This window comes from Magallana gigas, chromosome 6 (assembly GCF_963853765.1).
Source record: "Magallana gigas chromosome 6, xbMagGiga1.1, whole genome shotgun sequence".
Taxonomy (NCBI): Eukaryota; Metazoa; Mollusca; class Bivalvia; order Ostreida; family Ostreidae; genus Magallana; species Magallana gigas.
In genome coordinates, this window is record NC_088858.1 from 6,233,968 (window position 1) to 6,261,449 (window position 27,482).

The 27,482-nt window shown below is 36.8% G+C and overlaps 4 protein-coding genes across 10 annotated transcripts in view; 1 reads left to right on the plus strand and 3 right to left on the minus strand.

The window, feature by feature from the left end:
- The first annotated feature begins 1,151 nt into the window (after positions 1–1,151).
- LOC105347915 (uncharacterized) lies at positions 1,152–3,877 on the plus strand. The gene is made up of 3 exons (XM_011457167.4): positions 1,152–1,396; positions 2,062–2,713; positions 2,996–3,877. Exons 2-3 carry the CDS (start codon positions 2,077–2,079, stop codon positions 3,607–3,609), a joined length of 1,251 nt encoding a protein of 416 aa, XP_011455469.3. The 5' UTR covers positions 1,152–1,396; positions 2,062–2,076; the 3' UTR covers positions 3,610–3,877.
- A 2,312-nt stretch (positions 3,878–6,189) lies between these two features.
- LOC136276199 (cholecystokinin receptor-like) lies at positions 6,190–8,338 on the minus strand. The gene has a single exon (XM_066087516.1). It carries the CDS (start codon positions 7,868–7,870, stop codon positions 6,659–6,661), a length of 1,212 nt encoding a protein of 403 aa, XP_065943588.1. The 5' UTR covers positions 7,871–8,338; the 3' UTR covers positions 6,190–6,658.
- A 2,401-nt stretch (positions 8,339–10,739) lies between these two features.
- LOC109621159 (coiled-coil domain-containing protein 167) lies at positions 10,740–15,748 on the minus strand. The gene is made up of 4 exons (XM_034462173.2): positions 15,615–15,748; positions 12,531–12,625; positions 11,044–11,096; positions 10,740–10,952 (listed from the first exon to the last, which is right to left on the minus strand). The coding sequence occupies exons 1-4, from the start codon at positions 15,636–15,638 to the stop codon at positions 10,846–10,848; spliced, it is 279 nt and encodes a 92-aa protein (XP_034318064.1). The 5' UTR covers positions 15,639–15,748; the 3' UTR covers positions 10,740–10,845.
- A 1,964-nt stretch (positions 15,749–17,712) lies between these two features.
- LOC105321596 (fap1 adhesin) overlaps positions 17,713–27,482 on the minus strand; it is a 45,813-nt gene continuing 36,043 nt past the window's right edge. For all 7 annotated transcript variants that reach the window (XM_034462171.2, XM_034462169.2, XM_034462170.2 and 4 more), the window contains 3 exons: positions 19,673–25,673; positions 19,115–19,570; positions 17,713–18,999 (listed from right to left, as the gene is read on the minus strand). In XM_034462171.2, the coding sequence (XP_034318062.2) occupies positions 19,276–19,570; positions 19,673–25,673 (6,296 nt within the window). In that variant the 3' untranslated portion in view covers positions 17,713–18,999; positions 19,115–19,275. The remainder of the gene's footprint in view (positions 19,000–19,114; positions 19,571–19,672; positions 25,674–27,482) is intronic.

Genomic DNA, 27,482 nt, shown 5'->3' on the forward strand with positions numbered 1-27,482 from the left:
TACAAAAATATGTTTTATACAGACAGAGTGTGGATTCTAACAAAGGGATCTAGATCACAATGCTTATTGACACTTGATAAAGTGAAAATTCAATTTTGACATTTTTTGGGGGGGGGGGGGGGGGGTGGTTGGGGTGGAGGATGGATAATAATAGTCAAACCATGTTTTAACACATTATTATATTCATGAGATTAATTACATGAAAAAAATATTAATATACTCTACCTACATGATACATACTTATTAAATAGAGTCCTGTCCTAATACAAGAACCAACAAACTTCATTTTATTCACAATTCCACATGTGCATTAAAATGACCAATATATCCACCACCATCCTACCCGTCTATCCATTTTCCTAAACGTCAGATCTAAGAAAAACGTTATTTTGACACTAGTGTACTGATTTATTGAATTATAACTGTATGTACACTCAAAATGAAGAGATAATACATTATTTCTGTACAACAAGACAGTATCACGTTATGATGGCTAAGTTCTTCTTTTATACGAGTAACTAAATTGAAAAAAATGCTTTTTAATTTTTAGTTTAGGATATGAGAAAAATGAAATATTATTTATTAACTGTTTAAAGTATACCGTTTGCGTACAACAATGTTGAACAGTCTCCCTCAGCATTAACCATTACCATATAATGATAATGAATCTTTAATCAAATATACAAGGGATCACTATTTTGTATGAGGTAAACGTTAGGTGCTTGCTTTAACATGTTTAATGGAAATCACAATTTCATCTGCGTTATCAATGGATAATTTCAATTTTAATTCAACACGTTCGAAGTTACAATATCCGGGTTATTTGTACTGCAAAGTTCATCTCAACTCCTCTTCTCTATCAAATAAAAAAAAAACCTTCTCATGAAGTAGTCTATAAAGTCTATGACTATAATATAGAGATTCACGCGACCAAATATAAAAAGCTAATCTTTTTTTTTTCATATACAGAGTAATTGCTTATTTGATAGCATCCAAACCATTGCAAATCCCGGAGAATCGACCAGTCCTGCATATTCATGTACATATATTAATATGACCTTAAAAAGACAATAGCAGAAATTTTGCAATCATCTGTTCCAGTTAGCCATTAATGATTTATTTATGTCTCGTTCATTGTCACCGATTTTTATTTTCATTGGCTCTGAGCGCTATGGCCGCCGGGTATATGCCGTGAACACTGGTGCATGGCCGACCTTACGACCTAGTTCATCAGATACGGTATTGCAACACGATTTCCAACGCAACGGATAAACAACACCGGGTGATAACGGGAAGACTGGATCAGCGATTTCAAAATCACCCGGTCGGACTCAAGGACAGCCCAGCTGTGGCCGAGGTATCAGGACGAACACAGGTGAAGTAATTCAAAAGCCAGGTACGTTGTCATATATTTGGTTCGGATCGCTCGATAGAACAAACATCTACCGGTATATTCAAACTACTTGTGTACTAGTAATTTATTATAAACATGATCTATGCATTTTGCAAAGTTTTATCGAGTTTTAAATTTTAACATAGATGCATCATTATGGTGTTGGAAAGACGCAGTTTTCATTAGTTTTGGAACACTTTTAACATTTTGATGCATTAGACAGAGTGGGTTTTATTGACAGAAAACAAAATAAATACAGTAAAGCTGAACATCAATAGCTTGCTAATATTCATACACGACCCTATTAAAACAATTTTAACAAGACCTTGGACTGGGTAGTTGTGTCAAACAGCAATATGACGTAGGCCTGTCTATTTCATTGCTGGCCACTCAGCCATGGCTGTTTGAAATCGACAAGATTTGTCTGGCTTTTGGGCTAAATCTACGCAATCGGGACATATTTCACTTGATACCGCGTCATTTTTAACTTGTTTTGACGAAAGAAATAGATAGCTACGTCCAACCGAAAGTCAAAGGTCTTGTTAAAATGGTTCTAAATATACCTTTATCTGTTGAGTGGACAATATTGCAATAAACGTTGTGCTGAAAGATCAAGTTACACTTTGTACATTTAAAATTCAAATTCTTAGTTCTCTGTTTCTTTTCAGGACAAGGATTTCAAAATGGGATCAGGGGGAAGTAAAAAGTCGAAACCACCCCCGCCAAAGACGGTGCCCGGGGTGCCCCCTCAACCCCCTTATTTGGGCCAGCCATGTGAATACCGCTTCGAAAACTACATGATACCATATGTGGTTCAGAGCGATTTTGGGTTCATGCCCACCCAGGGCATGACTTTGACTACGCTTGACGTTAGCGTATATACCGGCGCTCTCGGCTCGCTGTATGACATGGGCTTCCGTCTGTTGACGTTCTCTGTGATCCCTGCGTCATTGACGGTAAGCGGCTTCGTCACCGCTAACGTCCAACAGACGCACAAATACCAAGGGATTTGCCGGAAATTACCGGACGACGAACTGCCCCAGCAGTGGTCGCTTAAGGTCCTGAAATCCGTGCTACCATCTACGGTGTTTACATACGGACTCTTTCGCCTCGGCGATTCTAATTCTACTGCTGACACCAACCACATATTTCAGACTATAGTCAATGAGGCATCTAACGGTGCCAGGCTTGTCTGTGTAACGATCACGGGTTTTAACTCTCAGAATGTGAGCCAGCCAGGGGCCACAAGTGCAGCGGCAGGAGCTTTTGGCGGAAACGCTGCCATGAATGTCTGCTTTTTTGGACAGAGTCCACAAATGAGTAAGTTAATTTCTCCCCTTATTATCATGATTAGAACATACTGTATTTGCTTTTCGGTTTTTTTATTTGGGGGGGGGGGGGTGAAACACATATTGATCTTTCAAGAATGAATATTTGGTGTTTCTTGTTCAAGGGGACGTAAACCCCTGGCAGTTTCTTGAATCATGCCTTGTATGTAGATAAAGCTTAAATATACATTTCTTTTACATAAAAAAATGAAACTCTGACACGTATAAATTTGTGCGTTTATGTAAATGTAAACGGTATTATTTTTTATTTTAGTCCTCGGAGTGGACATTTTTATGGAGATTCCAAGAAACCCGACGCCCACCCGATACGTTTATCAGTGCGTGACCATCCCGATGAAGATCACGTGGCTCATGGCTATGGCGATGGGTGGAAAATGGCAGGTAGAGATGGACTGGGTCGGAGTGACGTCACAATACTTGGGCTCAGGATGGAGGCTAGTAGACACGTTCATGGACCAGAACAATTCCGCTTTCAGAGATAATGCTTTCTTTACTTCCAAAATGACCATCAATCAGAACTGTATTTTCATCTTTGAGAAAGAGCAATCCAAACTGAATGACAATACTCCTCAATACGAGGCTACGATGGTGGAGTACAACGCCCCCGGTAAAATGACGGGCGGAATAGGAACCACCACCGCCACGACTAGCCCGGCATGGGAACCCGTTCTGGCACACCTTGGCACCTTTGGGTGGGAGCTGGTGAAAATCTTGGACACGCCTGCTATGAAATTTGACGGCATTGGGGGTTTTGGGTCACTCACATTCAAGAAGGTGATGTGGATGTTTCTCCAGAGGAAGATTGTGACGTCAGCACCACCGGCTGAAGAGAAATCTCCACCCGCGCCAGCCGTGCCGAGTTCTTGAACAGCATTTCACGTTCTGTTGAACAACTAGACTGTGATATTCTATCTATATTCTTTTGTTGCAATCTATCGATTTACATTTCAGGGTTGATAATTAAATTCATGACGTATTGTTGTTGCCGTGGTTGAATGGTTAAGAATTGTGGTTTTTATTGATGGACCTTCAAGTTCGTTTTATGTTGTTACAAATGTGGTTTTCATATACATGTACATTTATGCTGTCGTTCAAATTGGTATTGTCAATTAAATAGGTGGACTACTTGACATAATTTTTAATCTGAAACGCATTTCACACTGTCGCGACATTGAAAACATTTCTTTTTACATGTATACATGTATATAAATTTTCAGTTCTGCAATTTAATTGTCAAACAGTGCGATGCGATTGTTTGAGCATGCACAAAACCCCAACCTTATTACGTTTCGAATGTTCGTAAGTCTTACAAAGTTGTTCTCAAGAAAGTTAAATCATTTAATATTTATTCGTTTGATGAGATATCGGCGCTTTTGATTGGTTGAAAAATTTCTTTGATACCTGCATCAATAAAATTTTTGCCGGATCTACTTTTCTAAACTGTTCTGATCTAACACTATTTATAGAACGGGAATTTCCAAGATAAACACTGTCAACAAAATGTAAAGTTGTGTCTGTTTTATTGTCAGCAAACAAAATGCAACCTTGTGAATACAAAAACTTGAAAGTTTAACCTTCAGAAATAAATAAAACACATTATTTGATTCACGAAATAGAAAATTAAGCGTCTTCTCACGATTTCGTCTGCTTGAGATCAATCAACATTTACAGCGAGGCTGGCTGTTCCTTTTCCAGGAATATTATTATAACGAACATATAGGCCTATAAACTTTCACGGTAACACTGCTGTTCAAATTTGGTAACTATATTTTTTTTAATTTACACACGTACATGATCGGTCATCAGAATAAGCGTCGTAAAGAAAAGCTATGAGTAATGCATCAACTCCTTCGGCGCATTCCAAGCGGCAGATATACCATTTAAGTACATCACTGGCTAGCTAGTTACCACAACGTTTACAAAAGTCGCTTATACATACTATTCTTTGTCGACATATCAACTATTTTCGTCCACGATCGCCTCTCCTTGGATGGTTATGTCCAGTTGCATATTCCAGCGATCTCACATGCTAACTAGTTTTATTACGAATTTTTCAGCACAGTGAATAATATCACAAGCTATCGCATGTATTTTCCTTTTGTTTTCAATTCAGCCGGTTCAGATTTTAACTCACTATTTGTGTTTAATCCATTAATTCAACTAAGTAGCTCTACATCAGCTGAAGGTGCATCCATTTTGAATATTGTTGCTGTTGTTGTTTTGTATTCATACGCGCCGCTTCATTTACATTATTTACATTTTTGATCAATGACACTTAACATTTTTTTATTTGAAATGTTTTATTAAATGATAAGAAATGAAGATAATAATTTTTCTATTGATCGACGTATCAAAGAAAAAATTGACTGGAAAACTTTTTCATCAATGTGCTACGCGCATTGATGAAGTTTTCCGGTCAATTTTTTCTTTGATACGTCGATCAATAGAAAAATTATTATCTTCATTTCTTAAATCTTACTGTGCTTGTACTCATTTCAATTATATATTCGGTGTTTTTATAGCTTTGTTCGTAGTATTCATGAATTAAGAAGCGACAAAAGAGATACTGCCGGGTTTCTACAAATCAATGCAAGCTTACTATACTTAATAGTATACGATTTATGCAAATTTGCTTCACATAACGACATTGGTTGTCGGCTGATGGCGAAAGTTACAAACATTGTAAGTCTGAGCAAAACGCCTCATTATATCATGACGTCCAAAAATGCCGTGTAGTTACAATTAATCAAAACAGAACATGTTACCGAAAAGGGAAGGGGACCTAGTATTCATTTCAAAAAAGTTTGACTGTCCATGACATTTTTGCCTTTATCGTGGATTTCGTTATTTCAATTTTTTACTATGCTTTCATCTATATTCGAGGGCACTAATTTTCGTGTATTTTGTAAAACACGGTTTGAAGACACGTAGATTGTTGGACGGCTCCCCCTATACAAATTATTGTCACGTTTCTTTTGGTTACCGGTACATAGACCTTCCCAACAACAAATTCCTCGAGAGTTGCAAAGGCACTCCCCATCTTTATTTGTTGAACAAAACAAACAAAAATAAATAAGGTATGTATTAATTTTTTAAACAAATTAAGATCGAAGAAGAAATGGAAGAAATCCGCTTGATTAAATATCGTGTTCATTTTTCATAAAGAACTCGGTGTAAATTATAGAAGAATCGAATACGATCGTGCAGTTTCTAAGATTCGTTGTGAAGTTAAAACAATTTGAGTGTCCATATGACATGGCTTTGAACAATGCCCTATATATATCCCCTGTTGCTGTAACCGCACATAGAGGAGTGCGTAATCCCAAATGAGACGAGGTGAATACGTGACACTCCAATACATTAATAATCTATCATAACTCTGATTTATTCATTCATATAACATAACATAACAACAGTCGGGTCTTGCTGGATTAGAGTTCAAAGCAGATACTTTTAGTTCTTTATTCTAAAAAAACCCCGGAGATTTTTCAAATTAAACACAACTATTTTAATTTAATACTAAATATTCGGACATTTTTGTTAACTGTTGAAAACAAAGTACATGGCAAGTTATAAATTAAACAAATAACACTATAGTCCCTAAGCAGCCACTTCAAACGTGACATAATGCACACGTGACTAGTTGACGAAATAATATAAATGAAAAAAATAATTTATATATATTGCATAGACAGAAACTAGAAACCTTGCATATTAATGTACATACATGTACATCTGTGTGCATATATTGCAAAACCTAACACATCCTACGGGAACAAACTTTATAATGCACCTTTTAAAATTGAAAAGACAAAACCATAGTTTGCATCATATACTGAACAAAAGCACAAATATTTACAATAATATTGTCAATATTATATATTGATATTATCTGTTATTTAGCGCGCATGAAATTCTAATGACCAGTTTGACTGTCTGGATGAACAGGTTTGTTTTTACGTCTCCAAATCAAATATTTTACTTCGTGTCGGAACTTGACGTCAAAAAATCCATATATGAAAGGATTGACAACGTGGTTCAGAATGTACAGTCGATACAAAAATAATAATCCTACAATGGCAGAGTCTGATTTAAGCCAAAACGTCTGTACGAAAATCGACTCGAGCAACATGATGACAATGCGAGGCAAGTAAGCAATTACAAACACAACTGTAATCGTCATAAACATGTACGAATATTTGTAATGCTGAAAGTGGTTCTTCATGGCTGGAATATTGGCCCTCACGAGCTCATGCGACCTCCTTTTAATGTGTTTTGGTAGTTCTTTCTCAGGGGGTTTCAAAAAGTTACTACTCACTCGCGTGCGTTCGATTGGTTGTTCTTGGTATCCGTGATCTCCATTTTTATCGTTAGTAGCACAATTTTCAAGGTTCTTACTCCGTCTGATGTCAGACACAGTGGAGACCGAGAGTTCGGGTCGAGGTACAACGTTCACACGTCTTAGAGACTTTCTGTAGGTCATGACTTTACTGTAAATAGACCTACCAATAAAGGTGTAACAGATTGTGATAATTACTATTCCCGTCACAGCATAAATAAATAAGAAAACATTATATCCAAAAAGAGCGCCCGCAGAGCCCTTGTTGCCACACCGATATCCCACCAGAGAAGTGTTTTCCACACTGTATCGGTCGCTAGTTACTTTAATTTCTCCGTAAAAGAAAATCGTTGGAATGGATAAAACTGCTGCGACCGCAACTGTTCCTAGCACGACCAGTCTCTTTACCTTGAGCGACCACTTTCCGATGAAAGGGCGGCAAACTTTCAAATAGCGATGAACTGCTATAACTAAAAGCAGAGTTCCTCCTGAAATAGTTGTCGTCTGGCTGAAATACCACAGGGCACGACAAAGAATATCACCAGGAAACCTCACGGGCAACAGGTTCAGGGCGAGGGCATACGACGATCCAACAACGCACGCACATGCGTCAATTCCCGCGAGGGACGGGATAAAATAACGGTCATCGCTGTTCTTTGACATACGGACCAAGTAAATGAATAGAACGAGACCATTTCCGAAAACCCCTAAAACAAGATAAAGTCCCAACACAATGTTGTTCCCGATGAGAAAGTCTGATAACTCCGAGTTCCACGCCTCAATATTCATCACTATATGTTCTTATTTATTTTTTGTTGGTTGTCACTTGTGTGTCCTTGTGAAGAGGTCCCTGTACTAAGAATTAAGAGGGATCAGAGAGTATATATATGCGTGTGTTTACGATACAGTCCGACTGCTTCCTGTGTTGATGTACAAGGGTTTTTCAGGAGTTCGAATTTAACAACGAGTTCTTACAAAGTGTGTCAGTCTTGTATAGTGCATGTCCGGTTGCACTTCATATATTTAAGCCCTCTTGCCTTTCGGATTGTAACGTAACAGCGGAAATTCCCGACTGGTCGCAACTTTGTTGAAACAGAGCATTGGCCGACCTCATCGGCTTACGTCAGAGGTTGCTGATACATTCTCAGTGAATGCATTTCTTACACTTAAGTTCTCACGTTACACGGTTCAGCTGGACTTACACTAGCTATTGAGTCCATCTCCTACAATGATCAGAATCTGATGGTGGTTAAAGTGCAAAAATTCCATTCACGATGGATGTTCTAGTTTCCGTGCAATATGCGAAAAGTAATGCGGTAGATGAACTTACGATATCCTATTTTGGTCCTTGTGTTGTTCATCTTTCAAGATGCAAATCAATGTTATTCTTCCGTTTTAAGAACACATTTAGGAACACGGCATAATATGCTTTTAAAAAAAATCAGCATTTATAAAGTTGCTTCGTTTTTAAAGGGACTTAGACACGATTTTAGATCAAATTTTAATTTTTGTTTATGTATCAAATGGTTTACTTGCGGATTTTGAATGATTGACCAAAATTTGAATGTTAGAAGAAGTCAAGTTATAAGAGAGATACAGATGTAAAAATTCATTGTTATGTAAACAAAGCTCGAGTCTTATATTTGTTACAAATAATGCAAAGTATCGAATTATCATTTCTTTGACAAAATCACTCATGGAAAACAAGATAAACTGATTCAATGTGTTCATAAATAATATTACCAATAGAAGAAAGCAACATTTTACTGAAACTTATGCCAATATAACACATATGTAAACAATAACGAGGCTTGAGCTTTGTTTATAAAACAAAGAATTTTAAACTCTGTATCTTGCTTATAACTCAGAATTTGACTTTCAAATTTTGACAAAGCATTATAAATACCCATATTAACCATTCTAAAGATTAAAAACGGAAAAATAAAATTCAAAATTTGGAGCTCAAATCGTGTCTAGGTCCCTTTAACTTGAGGACAAACTAACACCAATTGAACTCTTTGGACGAAAAAAGTATCTTCCAGATTCAATCAGAGATAGATAAGCTTTTTAATGAAACATTACAGGAATTTATTATGTGCTTTAATTTGTAGATCTCTATAAGCTCAGTCAATAAAGATTTTTACGAAACGTACATTTCTGCAAATTTTACCTACTTTGATTGCCCTTGAAAAATTACGCACAAAGCTGCATCTGAGAAAAACGGCGAGCACACCAATTTTTGGGGGAAATTGTTTATGACAATAAGAGGAAATCTTAAAATTAAATAATTTGTTTAAGTTAAAAAATGGTGATGATTTGTAAAATTTCAATAGATAAATATATTAATAGTGGTTGCTTTTATGTTTTTTTTTAATCTTTAATTAATCGATCAATCAAATAATATTGTGGTTTTTCATACGGTTTTTTCTTTTTTTTCATCAAAATTGTTTCCTTAAAATTTTCACGGAAAACTCTTAAAAACTCTTGAAACCTTTTGTTGAGCTGAAAGGAGGTATAGTATATGTTGTATGGCGAACAGGGGAAAATGTGAATCAAGGGTTTAATAAAATTATAATGAAAAAATTACTAAATTAATAAATAAATAGATTGTTGTAAACATTTTATTTCATTGTTTCAATGAAATATATTTCATTATGTTTAGGCTACGTATTGAATAAATAACATTTAACTCTATACAATTATGATTGATCTCAAGACATACTTAATAATCCACTGGGGTGACTATTGTATGTAGTTGTCATACAATAACGAGAGCTTCAATTATCACAATACAAATTGTGACTTGGTTACATTACTTATAAACATGTGAACAAGTGATTATTTTTATAGACAGACAGATTAAGAGAGAGTTAAATAAGAGGTTGACTATGTTTCATCATGTCCTTTGATGTGGTTATAAAATATGGTATTTCAAAACAAATAGCTCACTATCGTTTTAGACCCATTTCATACATATTAATAAGAGAAAAGCTGTCAATGTGACAGCAAACCAGGTTTCCTTTTGTGTGAAAAGTATCCATAACTTATTTGTCAACCCTGAATTGATGATCATTACCAATCTCGAGAAGTACTGAGACCCCTATGTGCAATAATTTTGTCAATTTTTTTTCCCCATAAATTATTAGAAATCAAAATCCTAGCAATATGCACACCTCTGATATCTGTACAATTGATCTGCAAAAGAACAACTTCCTATCTTGTATACTGTAGGAGGAGTTATCCGTACAATAGGGGTACCCTATATACAATATTTTGCCAAAAAATGACTAGGTAAGTTCAACAGCTAGTATTTTTTTTAAATTTTCAGAAATCAAAATCCTAGCAATAGGCACCTCTAATACATGTACAATTGATCTGCAAAAGAACAACTTCCTATCTTAAAAACTGCAGGAGTTATTCGTAATATAAGCCATTTTCCCCATTTCAATAACTGGATTTTTCCTTTGGAAAACCCCGTTAAAAATGACAATCCCTGAACGTTTTCAAAGTATAACCACAATTTTTCCTATTAAAGTTAAGCTAAGGATAAATAAAGCAAAGATATACAGTATACCCTATGCATCATCAAAGCCATATATGATATAGTACATGAACTGTTTATATAAAAAATTGTGTTTCGTAAATAAAGAAAAGACAGTTTCTGAATTTCTTATTCTTTATATAGACATATGTAAAAAGCATGACAATAAAATGACTGTTTGATGTAAGAATATTATCACATATTAATCTAATATAAAAGACAGTCAAGTTCCCCACAGCCAGCTATAAAGTAAATACATCATTCCAACCAAACACACAGACATTAGCATTGTTTTCCTGTTCTCTTTTCGAAGTTCCTTCAAGTTACTCTCTGCAATAAGAAAGATAGAATTTCATTGATTCATTGGTCTTTTTACTATATTTACAGGCATATAGTTTTAAATTGTACAACAGGCAATTACCATATGCTGTAAGCTTCTTTTTAATCTGTTTTTCCTCTTCATGTAAACTCTGTCTGAAATTTTCAATAAATTGTGTCAGCATCAATAATTTTATACTGTGGCTTATGTAATTATCTCATGTATGACTTGTACCAATACAAATTTTTAATTTACTGTACCGGATTTAGTTTAATGATCATTTTTTGAATGAGGCAAATTAATTGTAATTAATGTATTACAAAGAACTGAATGGATAATAGTTATTCAATTATGAGTAAACACTTAGAAAAACACTTATTCAAGGTCTTCAAGGTTATTGTTCAGTTATTGCTGGTTCAGTCAAAAAACTTGTAGCATTTCCCTGAGTCAAAGCGCATAAAAATTTATTTTAAAAAATCCATACATTGAAAAACAAAAAGATTACTTACAATTTTTAATTATCAAAATAAAATTTTTTACATGTATTTAAAATAAAAATAGAAAATGACAAGGATGATATTCCAGAGATGTCTTCTAGCTGTGACATCCCTACCAATTGCCTGTATATTGCTGATGTAGTTTTTTTTATAGTGGGACAAACATTCAACTATTTTCAGAGTTCCTGTGCTGATCAAGCCATGTAACTGATCGTGTTGGAAATATTTGTTGTGAATGGTGATGTCGTGGTGTATGCACCACTCTATAGATTCCATATTTCATGCATTAGTACTAAATTCTGCAAACATGCTGTTTTGTATCAAATCATGGGAACATCAAATTGCTAGTGGTGAACTACCAGTATTTCCATAAAATTCTTTATAAAAGATTTTTTTTTATGTAGGGGAAATTTTCAATTGCATAATGGGATGGGGGGGATAGAGATTGTTTCATACCAGTACAATGTATTTTAAAACTATACTTTCGATTTTACTATTACATTAGCAATTAGCAGTTGGCTTCAGTCACCATGACCTTCCATTAGAATATCTAGCTGCTGTTAATAAGGATGTATGCAAATGAGAGAAAGAGAAAGAAGAATTTAAGTTTGAGTTCAATAAGATATCCATCTAGTTCAGGCATTTTCATATACCACTTCCCTGTATGGGATGTGTTTAGATCAAAATATTGGAATGTTAAGGATCTAAGCCTAATTGTTAAAGATAGAAAGAGAACCTTAAGAACAACAATATGCTTTGTAGTAAGTAATCTGTGACCAGAGAGAGAGGCTGACATCCTAAAGTCAATAATAAGACAATGAGGATAGACATCGTAAATCCATTACACTGTTTAATACATGTATTAAAATTGTGTTGAGGTTAATGTTTTTATGGATTTTTTGAATTTATCATGGCAAAAACAAATGTTGGATGTTTGAGCTTTTCAAAACTTATACATGTATCAACAAATGAAAATTAAGAACTATGCCAGAACATTGACATAAGACGTGATTTTGAGCCAAATCAGTATATTAAATACATGTACATGTACCGGTATATATTATATACAGTAAAAATTTGTACTTGTCTTACCGCTCAGCCTCTTGAAGCTCTTTTAGTCGGAGGGTATCATCAATGACTTGTAATCGGGAATCACAGTCTCTGATTTTTGTCTCTAAATCTTCAATCTGTGTCAATTATAAAACGCTGTATGAGTCAGGTGTTAAATCGATCACAGTCAATCTTTATCATGAGTCTAAAAGTATATAAAGAAGTCTAAACAATATAATGTAATTCAATTTTGTAAACCAAGTTTTAAATGCTATATTTTATATTTTGGATATTTATTTCATATTCATAATTATATATACTGTAATTGAAACCAATTACTACTATGACATTTTCTGTACCCACTGGAGTGTGAAAGAGTCATGTTTATAATGTTTTGCTGTTTCATGACTCCAAAAATAAATGGCCAATGTCACAGAAATAAATACTTTATTTCAGGTTTTCCCAATGACAATGCATTTATGTATAATTTACTGGTACTCGTAAAACGTTTGTTTCTAAAATAGAAAAACAATAGAGATTGAATGAGCTACAATGACAACACCTTCTACAATTGTTTTATTCTGACAAAAACAAAACACCCCCTTCCCCCAAATAAAATTTGGTAAGGACGTTATTGAGGGCATTGTAATCCCGCTCTCCATGTCACCAGTGTGACTTTCTGAAAAATAATTTAATATTTCTCTCTAAAACTGATGAATTTGCTTCCCCAGTGTTTTCAAGGTTTTTGATAAATAAATCGTGTTGTTGATAATTCTATTAAATTATTTGATATATATAAATTTCATTTTATTAAGTTTGGATAAATATAAAAGATTATGTAATAGGTTGAATTGATGTTCACAACATTAACTTGACGTAAAAAACAAGATTTCCTCTTGTCAATAGGAAAACAAGCAGTGACAGCACCAGATTAAGGACACTTAGCTCACACTGTAAGATCAAGTGTGATCTGATGACCCAGCCTAGTAAGTATCAATTAACTCCATGTGACCCGGCTCTGTAGATCATAAGATGCTAATGCAGTATTCATAACAACAAGGGCAGTTATACACCTCACTTGTACATGTTTAGAAGAAATTCAACTTGCACATTATTAAGAAATTTAGTATTTTTTCCAAATAAAATATACAGTCAACCTGCAATGGTCACATTCTCAATATATCATATGTACACACACTCTGGTATACAATACATTTAATATATTTACATCCCTTTAATATTTTCTTAACTATTGATCCAAAGGTAGAGGTAAATATAAACTTTGGTGCTACATTTGGGCTATGAAGGAAGCTAGCACTGCAGAAAAAATACATAACCTGTTTATGCAGAGGTTTGGGGGGTTAGCGTAGTACACCTTTAACTTAAATTTTCCTCTTCATTTTCACTTCAATTTTACGCTTGGTCTCAAAAAGTTGGGGGGGGGGGGGGGGGAACTCCTTGGTAATTCACTTTTATATATGTAAATTTAAGAAAAATCTTTACTGTGACAAAAAGTGGGTCCCCCCCTGGCCCTCCCTGATGCTACGTGCCTGATACATATCAAGGTTCTCATGGTGTTAACTACAGTCTACATAGAAGTCTAATTAAAGTCAACCCGGTCAAGTTTGTGGAGTTTTCAATTATAGCTACTTGACTTAAAGTTGACATTTTAGTTCTAAACAATGCATCTAATAAAGTTTTTGAAAATTAGAAGAATGAGTATATTCTTACGTCGACAACTGTATATTCTGTCCCAAGATATCCCAAGATATCCTTGATTCACACTTTGCTTAATTACTCGATAATTGTAAATACCTCAGGGTGCAAAGTATGAAAAAATTAAAAGATTTCTCCTTTGAAACGCCCTCTCTAGATTATCAGGTTTCAATACAAAGCTGGAAAATGTGATGTTGTATTGCAACAGACCCGGATGATAACGATGAAAAATTGTAAATTGAGAAATATATTATAAATCTCTATAAGAAATGTATTTTCGTTCCTCTGAATTTTAATGAGTGAAAATAATAAAGTATGAATGAAATTATCTTGAATATTTTTCCTTTCATCTATTTCAATTGCACTTCTTTCATGGGTATGTGTATTTTTGTTAAAAATAGTCCAAATATGCTGCATAAATATCTTAAGACAGACTATTGGTCATACTTTGGATTGTGTAGATTTCTGTGTAGTCCGCGCGTGCATGTATGAATAACAATAAATTTTCATGTGAAATAGTGGGAAAAACATTGATGAACATATTTATTGCTATTAATAAAAGACCGTATCACAATTTACAAGCATCATCTTATGAGGTACTTCACTACACAGAGACCAATAATTTTTAAGACACTAATTCACAAGATGGCGATTTAAATGGTTTAAAAATTTGTTAAATTGTTTGTACCAATCGATTTTGCTGAATATTGTTATAGTTCAGTGGTTTAACTATCAGGCTTGTAAACACAAGATCCTGAGTTTAAATCCACCTGGTGAGTTTGTTCACATTTACAGAATCAATTTTTTAAAATCATAATAATCATAATCATAAACCCGGGCCCCCTGAATCTCTAGACAGGTGCTCTACCAACTGAGCTATCTGGCGCCGGTATTCAAACCGGTCTGACCGTCACACAATGCATAGTGAGCAACCTTATTAATCAATTTGTCCAGGGACTAATATACAAGTTTCTTCATCTTCTTAAAACTTTGTTTATTAATATCTAACTCAATAAATCTCATCATTTATTCAAATAATTACAATGTATCATTAATGCTTACATCATTTATTGGTGTCTTAATGCTATATACTTTTGACATTGTGGATTGTTAATTATTTTCAGTTTTGAACTTGGTTTAAGTTGTGTAGAAAGTAGTGACTGGGTTCTAACCATGCACATAAAAGATACCCAAAATACAAATAAATATTTAAGGGGTACTTGGTTTTGTATGCCAGATAACACCAACAGACCAAAGCACATGCAATATCCAGACGAGCTGGTTTACCGTGTCTAGATGTATCTGTTCGACCAAAATTACTTTTGATTTGCACTTTTATAACAAATGAACGTTGATTATTTGTGTGACACATGTCAAACTTCATACATTTGTTAAATTATAGAGTTTTACCTGTGTTACAATGGTCTGCACCATTTCACTATGTGTCAGTCAACGTGGATTTGTTTACTTCCGGAAAGAAGCTGCAACGCCAACCGTACGTGGATGGATTCGATCTACCTTCCACTGCTGTGTCAAATATGTGTAAAAGACACCTGTGAAACTGGACAGATAGAGACAGGTGTCTTACCACTGAACTATTTTGAAAATTTTAATTCAGTGCAATGGGTTGAGATATGTTTACGAAAGAAACAAAATTCAATCTTTAAAAAAATCATCTAATAGTGTATATATCAGCAATATATATCATCCAATATTTTTTATTAGATACAAGTCGATAGAAAATTAAGCTATTTAAGTCATAGGTATAAATAATTCATTTCTTGGGGGAGGGGAGGGGGAGGGGGAGGGGTGTATGCAAGTTAAATATTATATCAGGTTGACTACAAAATAGAAATCTTAGTTTTGCATGCAATAATTGATTTAATAAACTTCATTTTAAAACCGTAACGGTTACATCTTTAAAATTGTATTTTTCAACCAAACTGCATGCATAATTTCACTATCTTATTCAGTCATCTTTAGAATAGAGACACATACCATTCAGGAGTATTAAAGCGACCAATAAACTTTTTTTACCTCTATCAAATATTTTTAATGTTAATATTATAAACATTTTTTACCTCGAATATTTTTGCTTTTGATATTCTTTGCAAGAACCCAACCTGCTTTTTTATCTAATCAACATTAGTCTTTCCATTTAATTTATTGTCTTATTAAGGTCGGACGACACGTTCCTCAATTTTATATAACTTTTTTCCAGGAATTTGTTGATGGTTTACTACTATTTTGACAAGCTTTCTTGCAAAAAATTAGGGTACCTTACCAGGCATTTCTGCAAAATACTAGAGTATGCAATTCCCCATATAATCTTCTTGAAAATACACTTGAATTGCTGATATAAAAATAAATAAATATACATGTACAGCACAACAAAATTCACTATATTGGAACTCTATCTCGGCCGGGGCGGAGCTTTGAACTGATGACCTCTGGAACGTATACGCTTCTGGCAGTGAGCGGCCACGGTTCTAACCACTCGGCCATCTAGACACATAACTATATCCAATTAAATTTTAATCATTTTTTAAAATGATTATAAAATAATTATTGATATTTTTTTATTGGAACTCTTTATTACGAGGATACAAAAAAGATTCTCAAGGAACGTGTCGTCTGACCTTAAAGGAGTGTTTGAATGATATACGTGATTTTAAATTTTTCAGTGTCTTGAGTACAAGAGGCCCAGGGGCCTTAGCTCTGATCAAATTAGCATTACAGTATCAAAATCAAAATATCTTGACAATTAAGTACAGTAGATGTTGCTCAAAATAGTTTTAAAAATCTGCCAATTTCTATCCACATATTTTTATGGTAAATATCAAGCCCCTTTTGTTGTTGTAGCTGTAAGAAGATTTTTCTCAATTCCTATACAACCCCCTCCCCCACTTTATGGCCCCACTTTTTTCAAGGGAATCATGGTTTTGTCAAATTTTAATCTGCACAACCCATGCTTTTACACAATTTACTGCTTTTTGGACTCACACTTTCCCAGAATATTTTTAAAGATTTTCTCTAATATTTTTATGTAAAAATGCATCCCCCATTGTGGCCCCGCCCAAACCCCAGGGACCATGTTTTTAACAAACTTGACTCTACATTATCTGAGGATGCTTCCACTCCAAATTGAACTTTTCTTGCCTAATAGTTTGTGAGAAGAAGATTTTTAAAGATTTTCTCTATACATTTTAATGTAAAAATCCATCCCCCATTGTGGCCCCACACTACCCCCAGGGACCATGATATTAACAAACTTGAATCTACACTATCTGAGAATACTTCCACACAAGTTTAAGCTTTCCTGGCCAAATAGTTTTTAAAGAAGATTTTTGAAGATTTCTCTATACATTCTTTTGTAAAAATTCATCCCCCATTGTGGCCCTGCCCTACCCCTAGGGACCATGATTTGAAGCTTTCAGCTCAGGTGAGCTAAAAAAGTGGGTCAGGTTCTTATTGTTACTAAGAAAAATAAACAAACTAAAAAAGGAGATAAGCTTTTCATATCTTTTAATAATTTAAATCTATATTTTTTTCACACAAAATATTTGGGTGAAGTTTGTTTGATGGTGTCATGAGAATACATATAATATTTTGATAGAATCGTATATATACCCACTGCTCTCTACAGTTAAAGACTGGGAAAACATCCCACTAGGCTTATCAACAGAATTCTAAAACTTGCACACAGTACAACATATAAACGAACACTTTATAATAAAGAGAATGTGCACAATAATTCTCATGCAGAGAATGACATTACTATTAATTTTTTCTATGAGATTTCTTTTGTCATACTGGTATCTTGCACCAAAATAAACCAATCCAAAGTGTGATGTTTTTTAACCCAGTAAAATTGAAATACATTTTAAATAACAATATACATGCAGATGTAAATGGACACAAAAATGAAATCTTATTCCATAACAAATAATAATATTCTATCTTTGGAAGAAATGCTATTAAATTTTCACATTTCTATGTATGCCTGTAAATTTATTATTACATGCGTGAACAATAAATAATGAATAAAATGCCCTAGCAAAAATATTAATTACACATTGCATGAGACTTAAGGTTTGCATGGACGGCTTGCCGAGCTGCCTTAGACAGCCGAGACAGAGAAATAAATATGCTTGCCATGATTTTCAATATCATTTACATATAATTGATATGGAGCCTACAAAAAGAATTTCTCGCACACATAATTTGTATCACATTTAAAATCACACGGCCTCAAAAGGCTTTCAGAAAATTGGTTACAATTTTAATATACTATAAACTTAATGGAAAAGTTACCACAGAATAATTTGACTAGATACAAGATTTATGGAAGGAATCATCAGAGATAAAACAATTAAAAAATGTCTTGCTCTTATCTCTCAACACAATCTTACACTAACTTCTAAAACTTGTATATTTATAAAATAAACAAAAGATATTCACACACACGGAGATTCATAAATATCATAATTAAAGTGAATAATCAGAACCATAAAAACAGAGCCTGGGTATGATTATCAAAACATTCAAATATCAATCACATTTTGCATGTAAAAGCAAAATTAGAACCCCAATTAACAACATCTTTAACCTAACAGTACAGATAGCACCATTATATCCAAGTATCACAATATCACAATGCATCGTCCCTATCGGTATGCATATATTGAATCATAATTATGTTAAATAGAAAATCATTGAGAAATCTGAAGCTCCATTCCTTTTACAATTATCTTCTTTGTCTCCATCTAATATTCTGATAGTTTGGCTCCTTCAGCTAGAAAACAAATCAAAGTTATAAGCAAAACTGGATGAGGAAATTACTTTCGACTATCAACAAGAGATATAATAAAAGCTACAGCTTAATGCAAAGTTTACAAATTCACACCAACCTTTGTATTTAACAGCCTTGTTTGCTCATCCACACATCTTCAAACTATCCATGCAATCAAACAACGATATAAATTAAACAATGATATGAAACTGATAAAAGTCTTTGGCACCAATATAAATATCACAGATACGTCGCTTCCTCCATTGTTCCTGAGCCGTGTCACCGTCGAGTTGTGTGTCTGCGCTTCAGCTTTGCTTTGATATCCCTGGACTGAATGGGTCGGGTTCTGAGTGGATCGAATCCCTCAATGTCAGAAATCACTGACGCAGGACTCTGAGGTCTGTAACGGGAAGTTAGGCCGCTGACTTCCGCATCGTAAAGTTCATAGCTTCCTGACAGCGTGCCAGACATACTGCGATGACTAGCATCCAGCAAGTCTGAGGCATAGTCACTGTATGAAGAATAGGGACGTCTTGGGGTGGAACTAAGGCGGTCTGCACTCAGGTGGGCCTCCCTAAAAATAAGAAACTCAAAGTTTACATTGTGATGAAAACAATAGAGCAGTTTTTACAAACCCTCCCTATTTCAAGAAAGAAATATATGCAAGAGACTGTACCTGACACTTGATGGTTTTTTGCTGTAGGAGTCCAGTATGTGTTGGGCCCTACGTATCTCCGACCGATTCTGGAGACGGATTTGTTCTATCTCATGTAACAGCTGTCGACTCTCGCTACCAGTGTAGTAGGTCCTGGTTTCTGGACTGTGGTCATAGGACTGTTCATTCATTGGTCTATATCTAGGCTCTGGTGAAATGGACCCAGTGGACATCTGAGTGGGAGAGTTAAGAGTATTGCTTGGGGGTTTGGTGTCAGAGGACACGCTCCGGGGGGAATCTCTACCCTGTGGGGGAACCAGATAAGTGCTGTAGCCATAGTCCATGCAAGATGGTAGCTCGTCTGCCACGGAGAATGCTATTCTGGGAGAGTAGGCAAGATGTCTGTTATGGTACGAGTTTCTGGGAGAGAGGTGGTTGTCCCTGGGAGAGTACATTGAGTAGTAGTCATTGTCACAGGACTCTCGGTCGTAGAGTCTGTCCTGAGTGCTTGCTGACCGTGGGGAGAGGTAGTCGTGGTGAAGAAGTCGACTGGGATGGGAGCTGGTCCTGTGATGTAGAGGAGAACTGGACCTGCTCACTCTGCTCAAGAACTCTTTGTCCTCTGTGTGTTTGACCAGTTCTTTACGAAGACCGACAAGGTGGTCCTTGTGTTGTTTTGGAGTCATGTACTGAGATGAGGAATGGACAGATGAAGTAGGGCTAACACTTCGGGAGCCTCTGTCTGGCAGAGATTCATGCACAGAATTGTTTAGGTTATGGAGAGTTCTTGATCTTTGGTAGTTTTGAAGCTCTAACATCCTCTCAACTTTAAAAGCCTCTATTTCAGCATTCCTCCTCAACTTCAATACATCTCTGTTCCTTCCCTTGGTCCTTCCTCGCCCTGTACCTTGCTTTCTGGTCATTCTCTCCCGACAAATCTCAATGTCGGATTTGGACTGCTGAAGCTCATCCCTGTACATACTGAGGTACTCCCTGGTGATGTGTGGATGGTGGATAGTCCTTTGTCTTTCATCATCACTATCCCAGTGCTCATCTAGCGACTTCAGCAGGAGGTCTGTCTGGCCTATGCAGTAGTTCAGCTTGGCTTCCAACAGCTCCACAGTAAAACTAGCAGGTAGATAGTTCAAGGACAGTAGTTCAATGATCTGGACCCTCTCTTTATGAAGTTTATCCAGCTTCTGTTTGATCTGATCATTGTTGAAGTTTGTGATAGGCTGGGAGGAGTCTGACCCAGTAATAGCACTCAAATCAAGCTTCAAGTCCGACTGTCCATTCTGGTGGAAGTTCTGATGCCTACTGTCTGTGGTGTCTGAATCACCATTAACCATTGTGTGGGTGGAGGTCTCCCGGTTCAGATGCTGTAACCTTGACCTGAGAGGAACACTGATGTCATGTGATGGAATCTCTGTTTCTATGGTAACAGGTGAGGTAGGTGGAGTAATACATCCCTCATCGTCACTCAGGACATCCTCCACTGTCTCTGTATTATCAGACGATGTCAACTCACCATTTTGTTTAGTTGCTGTATTTTTAATTCCTTGCTCTTTAACTGGTGTATGAGAACTATCTTTGACTTTATAATCGTTATCTTGTAGTCTGTCTTGTTTAGTAGAATGAATGTTTATATCATGTGGGAAGCTCTGTTGTCTGTTAGCCTCTTTTGCTACAAACTCTTCATGAACTGGAGCCTTTGCCTCTTGTCTTAGTTTCTCTGTCATTCTTTTTCTGTTTTCGGCAGCTGCTCTGAACTTCTCCATCATTTTTTCATGCTCCTCTTTCAGTTTCTCCATCTCACTGTTGCTTGCATTCAGATTAGGATAGCTGTACTCAGATTCCAATTCTCTTTTGTCAGTAGCTGATACATCTGGCTTCTCTTTTTTTGGTTGATCTTTCTGCTTCTGAGAGCTTGCCTCTGAGTTATTCTGTTTCACAGGTGATGGCTCCCTGCTTAGTCTATCAAAAAAGTTCACTGTTTCTTTTACAGGCACCAGTTTCTTTGTGATGATATTTTCATCCCCTTCTGCTGTGTTTCCTGGAAGGATGTTAGTGGTCTCTGTTTCAGAAATTTCAAAGGCAGAGAAGCTGACATCAGTCTGTGTGCTCGAGTCCTCGAGGTTCTGGAGCGAGTCTGAGGTCTGAGTTGTGTCATCTCTGCTTGTAGCCAGGTCCTCAGATTTGCATCGATATTCCCCTGGAAATTTCTGTTGAAGGTTCTGAAGAAGTGCATTGTTTTCAATAACCATAGATGACATGTTCTGCCAGTTTTCTGTTTCCTTAGAGAGATGTAATTCTGGTGGTTTATTTCGTGACAAATCTTCTGTGCTTTTACCTCTATATGGGGAAACTAAAGATGGCAGGACTTTGTGACCTTTAGCCTGAGTACGTGGAGACTCCTCCACCTGATCAGCTCCCTCTTTATTCCTGGACTTCTCAGTGGAGCTGTAGTCTGTATGCTGATGAGTATCATGAGGGTGATCATGGGGGTGGGGGAATCTGGAGTACTGCATGTCCTCACAGACACCCTCTCCAACCCTGGGGGTGTCCAGCTCTGTGAGGGAGAAGTCACTGTCCCCAATCTCTGCTGAGGTACTGTCCCTGGCCTCAGACATATTCTGTGACTCCCTCTCGCTGGTCTCCACACAGGGAGGGAATATCCCCTCATTGTTGCTGGAGTCGTCAGCCACCTCTATCTTGGAGTTGACCTCTAACAAGCTGGCCGACCTCGACCTGTGAATCTTGTGCTTGCTCAGGCTCTGTTTTGGCAAGTTGTCTGATGACATGGAGCGAGTGGGAATGGGAAGAATATTCTCATCTATTCCAAATTTGTGTCTGAGTGGCTTGTCATCATCATCAATGTCTGTGTGACTCCTATGTCTTCTCCGGTAGGATTCCCTAACTTCAGCAGCATCTTCATTCTGTATGATGGAGTCTCTGTTAGAGCTTCTGTCATCTTCATCACTGTCATCACCAGAGTCCTCCAACACTTCATTGCTGCTGAGAATGTTGTACTCTGGTTGTTTGGATGTGAAGGACTTGAGCTGTTCCATGCTGTCTTTACTGTGGGATTGCCCCATAAATACAAACACAATGCTATCGTTAGAACTGTTGGCATTGTCTTCTTTTGTTTCCTCAAACTGATCCATGCATGTTTCAGACATAGACCTTCTGATCTCTTCATAATTTTCAGTCACTACATCTGACATTGATGGTGACTTTTCTTTTATATTTTTATATCGACGTCTATGCTCTTCGTCTGCTTCAATAATTTTTTGCTCCTCATCTGCTTCTTCTGTTTCTTGCTGTTCTGTTGCATCATATTCATCAATAAGGATTTCTCCAGGAGAAAGTGATCTATCGCTGTTTGTTTCCCCCCTCACATCAGAGTCAGATTCTTCAGAGGAAGAAGTCACTTCAATAGGAACCTTTGACCGCTGCTGACTCTGTTTGTTCATCAAATCACTCACTTCTTGATCAGATTTTTCTGATTTTGACACATTTTCGTTTTTACCTCCCATTTTACCTTGATCGGAGCTCTCTTCATCATCAAACACATTTCCGGAGTCTTTGAATGGGGATTTCCTTGCACTTTTATTTTCGATCTCCAGGTTCTTTGCATCGAGGACCTCAGCTGGTACCTGTGGCGCCTCAGTCTGACTTGTCCTCACTTCCACTGGTGCTAGGCTTTCTGCACCAAATCTAAAGATTTTATCCGACTCGTACAATCTACTGCTTCTAGGAGAGACCGTTGTCGAGTCTCCATCAGTGTGATAATCAGAGCTAATAGCTGAATCACTAAGACTCCTAACTCTACGTTGAAGACTTGCAAGCTTTTGCTGAAGTTCTCGCTTCAATTCCCTGTGAAGATTGCCATCATCTTTTGTTTGCTTTTTGTTGGCTGTCTTAGGCTCTAAAGACTCTGTGTTAACAGTAACCATTTGTAAGTTCTTGAGTACAGCTTCTAATGGAAGTTTGTCAGTTTTCTCAGAATCTGCTCGAGGTTCAGTGGATATCTTGGCTTTCTCTGCCTCCTCCGGTCGAGGTGATTGCTGAGGCGTTGTGTAAGAGGAACTGGAGCTGGAGTGAACCTCATCACAGATTTCCTCCACAAAGTACTTCCTGTCAGGGTCGTATTCGTCAGAATGGTCAGCATCATCCCTTGTGCTGATAGGGTTCTCAATCAGGTTCCTAAGAATATCCATTGCACTGGAGGGTTGGACAGCAATGGAGGACATTTCTGAGGGAGGTGAGCTCTCAGTGCACCGGGTTCTACCCATTCTTCTGGGTGGGGGGCTGACTGCATGTAAATTCTGTCCTGCAGGTTGGATGCTTTCTAAACCCTCATGTTCTGGATGAAGGATTGTCTGCTCCCCAACAGGATTATACTCAGTTACCTTTGACCTTGGTGTTGATGTGCTCTTACTAGACAGTCTTCCTCCTGGAAGAGAATCCAAGTCATCCGCCGAGTCAGACATGAAGGATGTGTTTCCTCTTCTCCCATCACCGATCATAGTTCCATAATCAGAGGTGCAGTCCGACTCAGTGGGTGAAGTCAATGATTTTAGACCCCGAGGATCCTCTGATAACTGTACATTGAGTGGAGACCTCATCTCCTCCACATAACTGTTTCCATATTCATTCTGAGTCTGATTCTCCACATGATGTCCATCTTCATTGCTCACATTAGAGGATCCATGGTAGTTCCTTCCTGACACAATAACATGAGTGGGAGATTCTGTATCAGTTCGACTGAACACAACATTTTCATGGCTCACATGTTCATCATGGTTTTCTGTTCTCTGAGTGTCTGTGTTTGTCACACTGATGTTAATAGTTTCAGGAATTGTAGTGGAAAGAGTGGGTGAATTCAAACCGTAAGTTTTATATTCCACCTTGTTGACATTATAGAACACATTTGTTTCTTCTTCCTTCACAGTCACCTCATATCTGACAGGTGACTGAATGGGTACAGCTCCACCACTTGGAGGACTATCCAGTATAAAACTTCCGTGATCAAAGAATCTGTCGGACGATGTTGGAGACTGAGGTGACACTGTCTCCGTCTCCAGTGAATAACAGTTATCCTCCTCCGACGAAACATCCGAATCCAGTGTACCACTAGCATAAGGAGGAGGAGAACTAGGGTCCACCGTTTCAGTGGACCAGACATCAGTGCAAGCCATCTCCAGTGTACTGGATGTTTTGTGTTTTCTTGGAGTTCTCCGGCCGGTCGGTGTGTTGAGCCCCCCTGATGCCCGAGCCTTCCTGGGAGAGGAAGAACTCTTGTCTGAGCTCCATACACTGACCGGGGAGATGTTGAGTTGGTGGATCCCTGGTCTTGGGGAGCGGAGTGAGGAATGAAGGGAAGACATGGGAGACATCAGAGGACTGTCTACAGAGGAAAGGTCTGTCTGCTGCTCACTGTCTCTGGTCTCTGAGGTGGCCCTTGATCCTGGCTTACCCACTGATCCATAGGAAGAGTCCACTGAGTTCATGTCACTTCCAAGTTTCTGTGGGCGCCGGGCAGTCCCATCCTGTGGTCTGTGATTGGTCGACATACTGGTTTCTAGATTATCTCCTGATGCGTTTTGCTCCTTGTCATCTAGCTCTTGTAACACCGAACAGTATTTCTCCACTTCCGAATTCAGACTGCTTACTGATCCACTTTTAGGAATAGATTTCTCTGAATTTTCTGGACAATGTCTGCTGGAGCACTTTTCTCTATGATTTTCATTGTCACAGTGTCCTATTCCATTATCACCATCTTCTGCTGCTACATCATGGGTATTTTCTCCATCAGATGACAGGTCTGGTTGACTTAGCTCCTCCCCTTTGCTGATGTCAGCTGTGTCTGAGTGCAGGCTCTCGCTCTCAGTGGTCAGCTGGTATTCCTCTGAGCTTTGACAATATGGACACTTCCCAGATTTCTTGTAGGGTTTTAGGTTGGCCCTTTTTCGTCGGCGGGATCCCGAGGTTGGTCTGGAGCAAGACTTAGACTGGGAACCTGAAACAGTAAAACAGATTTCAAACGTCTGTATTTTATAGTTATATACTGTAAAAGTAGTTAATTAGGCTGGTGGTTAAGAATGCATTTTCTTTGTTAGAACATAATACATGGGTATTAAATACATGGATGTGTGATTTACCAGACTGAGTTTTGATTCTTTAATCATATGCGCTTGGGTATTTTACACGGTTTTAAGCTTACCACATAACAAGAGTAAATTTTCCTATGCGTATATAACCACTTTTATAGTATAAGTGTCCTTGAATAGGTAACATTTTAAGGTCAAATTTACATAGTTCCTTGGTATATGAAATTTTACTCTACAACTTAAGCTTAATAATAATGTAGTCTATTTACACTTGTAATTCTATCTAATAAAATAAATCTAATTTGATTTAAATCATGGTACTATAAGTCTATCTTATAATCTTTGTTTAGCCCTTCTTAAAAGCCAATTATTTGAGATCCCCTTTCAGACACTTAACTTAGGCAAAACTTTATAAGATTCTTCAAAGAAAGTGACCTACACTATGTAAAGCCTTATCAGAATGTAAGCCTTCATTACGCAATGTTCTAATTAAAGGTCGAACATTACTGGGGGCTTTATGAAATTCTATCTAATTCCCACACTTGCTCCAGTCCTGGCAATTAGACAAAATTTCAAGCGGGGCAATACCTCTCCATTTAATTTCCAACACTTTTGTTTACTCTCCCTTTTCAGGTAAATAGAAAGAGAATGTGCTACTAATTTCTCAAAAGGAATCTTGCTTTTGACAGCCTGGTAAATAAAATCTACATCAAGTTTTCACAACTTATTCATTTTATCAAAGTGTGAATAAAAATTTAATCTACATTTTCCAACTTCATTAGGTTTTTGAAAATGATTTTGCATAAAACTGCCATGGTATAGATAAACCACAAGAAACAACATTCTGTATCCAGACAATTGTGTCATCTTCTGTAGGAATTCCCAGTAAATCAAACGCTTATCTGTTCAATCCTTGATTCCATTATCATCCAAAGTTTAGTACACAACAACCCGAAACTCCTACCTTGAAAGCTCCAATGAAGCGAAACAACTGAAATAAAATCTATGCACAGAGAATTTTAAATCAACAGATCCAGAAAACGGTTCTAGCTTTTGGTTAGATAAGTTTAGGACGGAATTTGGTTATTTCCCTGGGACAGGAAACCATTGAAGTGAGGAGTTTATTTAGCTGATTATGGTGTATCTATGGCCCAGATCAGCAGATATTTACTCTGTATTGAAAACAGTATTACTACTATTCTAAATGGTCCTCTGAATAAAAACTTGACACATGTTTGCAAACACTTTGAAACCTTGGAGTACATGGAGAATGTGAGTTCCAAAATTTAGCAATTGTTTGACAGACCAATTACAGAAGCAATGCCAATTGTGCTCCTGTAACCCCCATTCACTGCCAATACACTCAGCCCTTTGATTCCATGTGAAGTCACAGACCACTTTCAAAACCTATAGGTTTGGTCTTAAGAGACATTATTTTGATCCAATCCAGATGTAGCAAAAAAAGACAAATGATCCCGGTTAAAGAACAATCTACCTGATATACCTCACCCTATGAATTAACACAACATTTCAACTGAAACCTGTTTTTTAAATAACAAATCCTGCTTGAAAAGGTTTGACATGTGAACATGCTCAAATATTGATTTTTTTTTTTCACTCGCATTCTTGCAATTACTTTTTTTTCTAATTCCAGACAGATTTTAAGTATGCAGACTTCAAAACACATCCATAATCTTTCAATCTAACCTTACGTCGCA